Source organism: Lipophrys pholis (assembly GCF_963383615.2).
Source record: "Lipophrys pholis genome assembly, chromosome: 14".
Taxonomy (NCBI): domain Eukaryota; kingdom Metazoa; phylum Chordata; class Actinopteri; order Blenniiformes; family Blenniidae; genus Lipophrys; species Lipophrys pholis.
The window spans coordinates 11268984-11278941 of NC_137633.1; the positions used below are offsets into that span (position 1 = coordinate 11268984).

General features: G+C 44.4%; 1 protein-coding gene across 1 annotated transcript in view; it reads right to left on the reverse strand.

Moving 5' to 3' along the window:
* grin3ba (glutamate receptor, ionotropic, N-methyl-D-aspartate 3Ba) overlaps positions 1 to 9532 on the reverse strand; it is a gene marked incomplete at both ends in the record, with an annotated part of 70820 nt that extends 61288 nt beyond the window's left edge. Inside the window, one exon of the mRNA XM_080479341.1 lies at positions 9002 to 9532. Coding sequence (XP_080335467.1) covers positions 9002 to 9532 — 531 coding nt within the window. The remainder of the gene's footprint in view (positions 1 to 9001) is intronic.
* Positions 9533 to 9958: the final 426 nt, after the last annotated feature.

Below are 9958 nucleotides of genomic sequence, written 5' to 3' on the forward strand. Positions count from 1 at the left end.
TGTTACATATAAGTACATTCTGTCACTGTAGGAAAATACAGCAGACTTCACGGCATTGCAGATTTGTTGCTTTTCAATTATGAGTTAGAGTTTTAAAACGGCCTCACTAACCAACGGAGAGCTTGGAGTTCCGCTCAGCTCAGCTCTTGTTTGCCATTTTGATGATCCTGTGAGTATGAGAGTTGCAGGCAGACTGTGAGATAAAATTGAACAGCAGGCACAACTCAAGGTCATAGCTCCTAAGGCTCAGTTTACATGTCAGTTCAAGTGGAAACACAATTTTTAGTTTCAGAAAAGTTTTGATTTAAAAACAGCAGCCTTTTGAAAACAATGTTCCTTCAATCAGAAATACTAAAGACGATGTGGTGAAGCATGCCAGGCAAGGAGTTGGTGCTGTTGGTTGTTTTTTGTAATGAACCCACACACACAAACGGAACAATACGATATAAACATCAACAATGACAAGTACATGGACATTCATATGGACAGATGACCAAATTGGATTGCTATTCCAGGTGACCCAGGAGAATATGGACTGGGAGTCATGATATCCTGGAAGCCGCCATTGTTGTTACTTTCAATTTTACTTGCACATGTGCAGAAGAAGCATTTACAGCAGCCGTGGTACACATGTGCACTGGCAACATTTCAGAAAAAAGTTGCGTTTTTCTACATTTACACAGACACCGAGCCTCGGCGTTTTCAAAAAGTTACGTTTTCAGTGGCTTCAAGCACCGTTGTCGCGTAAACTGACACCCAAATAAACAGAATCATTTTTCAGTTGTTCAGGTTTGGTTCAAATACGTTTTTTCGTAGTTTTTTTTCTAGTCAAAGTACTTCACATTAAAACAAAGTGAAAATTCCAATGGTCATTATTAAAGGTTAATTCTACTACTATTTTACCCACTTGTCTGTATGAGTTTGACTCCCCTGTCTTTTGATATTTGAAGGCTGTATTCTAAGCTGGTTTCTTTCTTATTGAGCTCTACCAGGCCTGTGCCACGGCCATTCACGCTTCTTTATTACTGAGCAGGTTTGTGCCCTTTTACTTGTGTTGAGCATGTAAAAGTTAAGTAGAAAATCCCAAGTGCTGAATCAAAGGTCAGACTTGACACCCAGGCCTTCATGTGAGCAAGTGTTTCCTCAGTATGTTGTACTAAAAGTCAACATTTAAACATGATGATGTTTATTTAATTTCAAACCGAGGAACCTGGAGTGGAGCCATATCGAGGGAGAAATTGCCACATTTCCCCGCGTGTAAACGATGTAACGGTTCATGTTAGGGAGTGTACGTGAGTGTCATCAGTGCACTGGTGTGTGTCTCCTTACAGACAGCTTTTCCTCTGTGGGCAGGTGGTGTTGAAGCCCATCCAGATGGGCTCTAAATCATGCCTGTTTTCTTGCCAACTCCCAACATAAATATCCTGGAAGGAACACAGAAGTTACCTTGGGGTCCACCATCTTTCAATCCAATGTCTATGCTTCACCCACCTCTCAAATAACTCCGTCTCAGACAGCTTTTTGCTCCATCACATTTTCTCTGACACCTCCAGGTTCACTTTTTTATTTTTTTTTTATTTATCTTCTTTCATCTCATATTTGCCTGCTCACTTTACTTTATTGTGCTTCTCAATTTTTAATCTCAACCCGCCCACATCACTCCTGCATCTGGTCCTATGCCTGTACTTCTTACTTACTCTTTGCCCTTTGTTCCTTGAATTCGTTCTCTTCCCCCCCCTATCTGGACGTTTACCCCACATTCTCGTCTCCACTGCGGGTGTTTGGCTAACCTGTCGCTTTGGCGCTCGCTGAGCCGTGTCCCACAGCCATCTGTCAGCATCTGTTTAATCTCACATCAGCACATGTCTCTCTCACCTTCTCTCCTCTGCCTTCCCTACTGTCTGCCTCTCCCGTCTGCTTGTCATTCACCTCTGACCTGCACCTATGGGAGCCTCTATAGGCCTGCGCTGTTGTCTCTCAGCTTGCCCTTATCATGCAAGCCCACCTGGCGAGATTCCTGGCGTTCTGCCCCAGTTGACACATATTGTTACACAATAACACAAATTCTCACGAGTGTACACACAAACAGCTGCTGCACGATGTGCCGCTCCACAAAAGAGAAGAAATAAGTTCAGGAGAAAGTTTCAGGGCATATGAATGAAGTTTACATGATTTCGATCTAGAGATGCACAGTGTGTAGAAGTGAGTAAACAGAATGTGTGTGTTCGTGTATGTGTGTGCGCATTTGCTTATCTGTATGAGTGTGCACATGTTGATGTGAGGGTGTTTTTCAATCACAGATAGCTGCAAGTTATCACTCACTAATCCTCTAATGAACCGGCACAGTTTAGATAAAACTGCCTCCATCAGACTCCTCAATGGAAGAGAAAGCACAAGGCCCAGGCCTCCTGTCACCCCTCCTTGAATTTCTTCAATACCACCAGCCGTTCCCTTCCTCTACCATAACGTCTCTCCGCAAACTTCGATCTCCCCTCTCTGTCAATCCCTCTTTTTGCTTTCACTTCCCACCAGCTTCAAAAAAAATACATGAAAAAGTCCCATGTCTTGGTTCTGATACTCCAATTCTTCTTTTTTTAATCCCCTTTTTCTCCCATTTACAACTGCTCGTCTCCTTCCTTATATCCCAATCCGTCCTCGACACTCTTCCTTTCTTTTTCTCACCGATATTTCTCAATCGATTTGTTTTGCTGTTTCTCTCCCAAGTTCCATTTCCTTTCTGTAGTCTCCACCTGATGCGTCTTTTCTTAACCAACCCTCACATGGAGTAACTTTCATCCTTCATCACTGGTTTCTCCATTTCCTGCCGTCATCACCCTTCAACCTCCAACTCTCCTTCCCATGTTTCCTGCAACCGGATTATTCCATTTCCTAATTTCTTTTTCCTCTCTCTTGTTTCCCCATCAAATTTCTCCTCATCGTCTTGATCCCTCCTCTCTGCACGTGCCACCAAGTGATTCCTTCTTTCTTCCGTGATCCCTCATTCCTTCATCCCGACATACTCTCATCAATCCCTCTATTAACTCAGTATAATGGAAACCACATCGCCTTCTCTCTCTCTGGCACATGCACTTCTCTCTTTCCTTTTTGCCTCCATCCATCACTGGCCGGCTGATTTACTTTTTGGGTCTACAGGAGAAGAAAAACATATACTTTGTGTGGGGACTACTGGAGAAATTTGTTTCACCAGGGGCGAAAACACAAGCCAAACACAAGGCGAACACTGGAACACTAACTCGAACGCCTTACTGAGCAGCTCAAACAGGCCCACAGTTCTTTTGGAAATACATACTTCGCTGTTTCAGCTCTGCTCAATTAATCTGGCTCAGTCGAGACGTGCTGAACTGTCATCATAGCACTAATAAAGAAAAAGCTTTGAGCTGTTTGCATTAAGTGGCCTTCTTGTCTCAAACTGTCAGTTTGCCTGCAGCTCTGGTGAGGCACAAGTTTTGTGCCCCTCTTTCCACTCGTTTATTCCACTGTGGTCGGGGCACAAATCCCCTCATCATCTCAAAGAAAACACTAAAGGCAGCGTAGCCTTGCAAAGCCTCATTAGGCTTAATAACCTTTAGTGAGCACAGAGCAGACACTGTATGCGTGTGCATGCATCTTATATATGCACGTATACATTTGTGTGGGTATTGTGCATGTGAATCTCTACGAATGTGAACGTGTGCTTGAAAATGTGCAAGTGTGTGTGTGTGTGTGTGTGTGTGTGTGTGTGTGTGTGTGTGTGTGTGTGTGTGTGTGTGTGTGTGTGTGTGTGTGTGTGTGTGTGTGTGTGTGTGTGTGTGTGTGTGTGTGTGTGTGTGTGTGTGTGTGGAGTATGTGTGTCCTCTGAGAGCAGGGCTAGCTCAGAGCCACAATGCGTCTTATTCAGCAGGGTCCCGGGATTAAAATGTAATTTCATTCAAAGTCGCAAATTGGGTTTTTTACTGTACTAATCTTCATTTTACTAAGCAGAATGAGGTATGTCATTAAAAAAGAAGTGACTAAATGAAAGAATGCAGGATGGATAGATTGCAGAAGGGCAAAGTGGTTTCTTACCAAAACGATAAAGGTTATTCCCAACTATAAACAGTAGAAATCGTATGAATAATACACTACATTACTATACAAGTGTGTATGGTAGCAATTATGTTTCAGGAAAAAGGGTAATGACATCTACATTTGAGGTTTAGCCATTCAACTAATGTAGCGATTCAGAGGGACTTAAGTTCAGCAGAAAAATAAGCTCCGTTACAGATTAAAATCTAATTATCAGCAACACCTAAAACAAAAGCAACACAACAGGAGCAAAACATTGGAGAGGTCACGTACAATAGCTTTGGGCTTGTACATATGTGAATACACGGTAGTTAGAAAGTCGACTGCATAAAAAGGACACAAAATACTCTCCTGTATTGCAGAGAATATAATAAAATGAGGAACTTCATGTGGAAATAATAGAGGTGAGTGAACTACAAAGAGAAAAGAAAAATGAATGTTATTCAAATTAGACTGTGTGAAATAGATTCCTGTACATTGTGTTTTATGGAGGAATTTCAGCGCGTGATTCAATAGTATCAAGTGTAACTGGCAGTAAAGTGAGCTTCCACTGTGAAGTGTGACAAATAATGAATTCACACCATACCACCCGTCTCACCTAATCACATTCAAGAATCAGCAAAACCATTTCCTTCAGCTCACCCTGCTAATGCATTTCTGAAATAGGAATCATGATCCACAAAATAATTCCTGTGATGTTATCAGCAAACTGAGAATTGTTTGGTAAGGCTGAGCTTTGAAAGTCCTGGGCATATTAAAATGAATAGCTTTTTCTTCCCCCCCCCCCCCAATTACATTTTATGGCAAATTGCCCTAATAAATTGCTTAATGATGGAATGACTACGTTACTATTACAAACACACCACTGGAAACCCCTCTCATTCATTTTATTGTTAATTAAGGTTATTTTTTGTACTTTTTTACAACAAATAACCTTAATCTCATTTGTCATACCTGACTGCATGGGAAGCTACCGGTGAACAAGTCACCAGCCCAAATGCCCTTAATGGCCCTAGCGCCAATTAGAAGCCCATTTCTCTCCCTATCCCTGCACCTCCCCCCTCTCTGTCCTTTCTTCTTTTTTCCATGCCTCGCCCCATCCAGCCTGCCATAGATGGACAAGAGAGATTTACAGTCAGGGGTCACACAGTGGTTCTAATTAGCTTAAGTAGGTAGGGAGGAATAAGCACTTCCTCACAGAGACACATCACAGAGTCCCAAAGCTCAGTCTGACTAAGCAGAGACGGGAGAATGCAGACGGACAGCCGACCCCTGTCTCCGTCTGCCTTTCTGTCCCCACATGCCATCTGTCCTCCGATGTCTCCGCGTCGTCACCCGCGCCACACTTTTCCCACTCCTGTGACACCGGGATATTTTGACAATAGAGAACTTCATATGACAATTTGTGGGGGAGATTTACATAATGATGACAGCCCTTCAGCAGCCCCGGTGCCTGGGTTTGGGGGGGTGCACTGAGGGATAGTGTGGAAAATGTCTATCATCACAATCTCCGAGAAATGCCAAACATGCTGTACGACACCCCTGACGAGGATTTCTTTACATGAAACATGGAATACGGCAAAAAGAAGTAACTGACAGGACAGGAAAAAAATAACACAGTGCCACATGCTGGTTAATTCTTGAAATACTTTGTTTTTAATCCTTTCGGACATGTTCTTTGACCTTGAAGAAGTCAACTGAGGGTCTGCGAGAATCGCACTCAACAAGTCACCTATTATTTTTGGTAGGGTATTTTAACATTCGTGCGAAATTGTGTTGACAGCTGAAGGAAAAAATAGCAAGTCTCTTTAGGCATTTGCAACTGTCTCTCTTTCTTTGTGTGTGTGTGTGTGTGTGTGTGTGTGTGTGTGTGTGTGTGTGTGTGTGTGTGTGTGTGTGTGTGTGTGTGTGTGTGTGTGTGTGTGTGTGTGTGTGTGTGTGTGTGTGTGTGTGTGTGTGTGTGTGTGTGTGTGTGTGTGTGTGTGTGTGTGTGTGTCTACCTCTCTCTGTTGCATGGGCTCAATTCCCAGATCCCACACCGAAAAAGAAAAAAAAAAAATCCACAATTTCAAAAACTCCAGGGTTTAGACTCCCCTTCCAAGAACAAACAAAAACAGCCCTGTTTGGATCAATCAGTGACAGATAGAGATTTTTTTGGGGACAACGTATTTGTTTTGTCTGCGTTTTTCACCATCCAGCCCTCCTTCCTGCTCTCAGGAGCTCTCCTCCCTCCTGATGCAAAAAATGTAAATAGCATTTTTAATTAGAATTATATCTTCTGTTTACGTGTTTTGCTATCAGCAGTGAAACCAGTCTACTGTTCCCTGTTTGTACAGACTGCTCCCTGTTGACCGAGCCAACCTCTCACTGCCCTCTGTATGTGTCTAAGAGCCTGTCCCACCTCCGACCAGCCTCCTTTTATTTCTCCATTTCTATAGAGATGCACCCTGGAGTATTTCATGAAGAAAGCTCAAAACAACAATCCTTCACTGGCCAGTGTACTGAAACTCATACTTTTTTTTTTTTTTAAGGGCTGCAAGTATTACCTATTTTATTGACATTAAAGAAATTGTGTATTTTTGTTGTAAACTGATCGATATTTCAGAGCCCAATATGTCAGGAAATTGTGATAAATGACCTTCACATTTTCCCAGAGTCCCTCTCTTGCTCACAGTCCAAAAACCCCTGGCAGCACCAAAAATATTAAGAAGACCAAAGACAAAAGCAGACAGGAAAAAAGATAGCAAAATCAAAAAAAAAAATTTAAAACTTGAAATAAAGCAGCAAATCAGCTCACATGTCAAATTAATCAACTATTGAAGATGGCATTACAACTCCCTGAAGTGCATTAGAAGACCACAGTACTGAAATTATTTATGTGCCCACTTTATTACAAAATCAATCGGGGTTTAAAATAGCTGCGTCGTTTCTACTTTGTCACACACTCTGTTGAGGGTTCTGATTTTTTCAGATTAAATTCCAGTTACTGCCACTTTATCTTCTTGTCTGTAATCATGAGACAAACATTATGTAACCACAGTTAGCCCTCTGCTGCTCACAAGTTTGTGACTGTGGCCAGATATCCTGGAACACGGTCAATAAATCACAACAGACAAGCCTGACGCCAAGAGAACATATGAGGCTCACCTACATTTGTGTAGCATGAACACTAAAGCTCCCAAACGGACAGTATTTTATGCAGAAATGCCGCTTGAAATTATTACTAAAAATACTAAAGAGTTGAGGCACAGAGAAAGAAAGAAAAGGCTGATGGATGTTTCTGTTTTGCCCCCTGACTGCTTTGCAGAGTTCTGAAGAAGTGAAAGGCCTCCTACAGCTCAAAAAGCCCCTCTTCTCTTTCCCCTCCTCTCATTCCTCTTCTCTCCTTCTACTCTCCCCTGCTTATCTCCTCGCGTCGCCGACACATTCGTCAAGTGGCTTGACTTCTCATTCATGCAAGCTTTATTGAAATCGAATAAGCAATCCATTGTTGACAAAGAGACATGACATGACAAAGATTTGAGACTAAACTATAGATCTTAGCCCCTCTCCTCCCTCTTTATTCCCCCTCCCGATGCGTCCTTTTTAGTTCATCCTGTGTGCGAGTGTGTCTGTGCCTCAGCTGAACCTGTGTGGCAGTTGAAAGTCCTCTTTATGTGCTTGTGCCGCTCTGTGTGTGTGTGTGTGTGTGTGCTGTCTTGGCTGCCCCTGTGCAAGAGTGTGTACACTCAAATGTGTGTGTGTGTCAGAGAGATGCAGTTGGCTGCTCAGTTGGATAGAGGCGGATATGACTGGAGCTGGATTGACTGACTGGCAAGCAGCCCTGCTGCTGCTAGGAATACTAACATGACACACCGTACACATTTATTCCATACCTTATTTTTAAACAGATGACCATAAAGGAAGGACCGTACACATCGCATGAGCTGTGCCTGTCCTACCTTTGTATATATCAATATCTCAGCACTTTGGAGGATTCGCTAAGAAAGGTGCCAGAAACCATCTTCAGACATCTATTATGCACACGCATCCATTCTGGCATACGAAAAAAACTGATGCACACTCATACCGAGTCAGACCTTGCACACACACACACACACACACACACACACACACACACACACACACACACACACACACACACACACACACACACACACACACACACACACACACACACACACACACACACACACACACACACACACACACACACACACACACACACACACACACACACACACACACACACACACACACACACACACACACACACACACACACACACACACACACACACACACACACACACACACACAAGACGAGAGCTTAAAAAAAAAAAAGATCAATTTGCTTCAGGGTTCAGCCCAATACCAGGTCAGAACTACCAGATATTAAGCATGCATGCCTAGGGCCTGCAGGTTCACGCGTAAAGCGCAGCTGAGCTCACTCTGAGCATCAGACTTTGCTGGAAGAAGGCATTTAGTGATGGAAGTTAAATTCTAGGACACTGAATGGTCTTTTAATCTACTGCGCCTATTATCTGGGTTGCATTTGGACTATTTTTCATCCTAATGCTACTATTTTAATGATTCTCAAGTTTGAGCGCCTTAAAAATTGCTCTCATTATCCCTGTTAAAATTACTTCTTTCATAAACTGTTTATTTGCCTACAGCCAGCTTTAATATCAGGCTGCCGAGGAGCGCATTGACCCAGCTTTGACAACAAAATCCTTGCCACAGGCGAATCAGTCAAGTCAAAGGTTTGTTGGCGACTGTCAGCTTCAGATACAAATATGTTCAGCCATGCCTTGATACTTATGAAAGTGTGAGGTGAGCTCAGAATCCATGATGTGTGAGAGAAGATATCTATCATAAAGATGACTGCTACAGGTGCACAGGGACAACACACAATCACTTGCACTATTCATTCATACCTTAGTCACAAGGGGCTCTGTGTCCTCCAGGATGGAGACGAAGGGGATCTCCAGGAAAGAGGACAGGAACTCAACCTGGATCAGCTCCTCCTTGGACCGAGGGAAGGCGAGCACGGCTGAAACACCCCTAACCACCAGGTCCTGGCACGCACTACGGGACAGCGACTCCGGGTCCCCTCCGGCGGGTGACCGCGCCACCATCTCCAGGGTCAGGTTGTAGGGCAGCAGAGGAGTTGGCTGAGAGGTTGTGGTCGAGTCTGTGGCGCCGCTCTGGTGCCGGAGGCTCGCCAGGGCGCGGTTGAGAGCGTTTTGTATCCGTGCCGGCTGCCGAGTCGGCAGGAGCGCACCGAGGCGCACGGTGTGTCCGATCCGGGCGAGGATGTGGCACGGCTGCGGGTGAGGGAAGCAGGACTCCGGGGAGCACGACGCGGCTAATAGAAGAAGCAGCAGGAGAGGTCTGGCTGAAAGGAAAAGGAGACGAGTCCTCCCCAGGGCGAGGCAGTAGGTCCCGGGTCCAGAGAGAGACACCATGCTGGAGCTCCGACACACGACGCAGGAGGACTGGGCTCTGCTCGGCGGGAGATGGCATAGCTCCCTCTTTCTCCCGGCTCCACCGCTTTTCTCCGACTTGATAGTTCTTTTCTTTATACGTCCTTCTTCTTGGATGGTGCGCGCCGTCGACTGTGATTTGTCGGCGTTTTTGACGTCTTTTCCTCACACCTCCTCAAAGTTTTTGTGTTAACAGTCAAAAGACGCTCCGCTCGGCGGAGAAACGAGCGCACACGGCGAAGAGCGGTCGCCCCGCTTCTGTCAGTCTCTGCTGGAGGACACACCAGCTGTGAAGTGTGTGTGAGAGAAAGAGAGAGAGCGAGTGTGTGCTTGTGTGTGTGTCCATGCGCCTGCCCGCCAATAATCTAACCTCTCACGGAGCTCGCTTCCCGTTGAATTTTAATGACT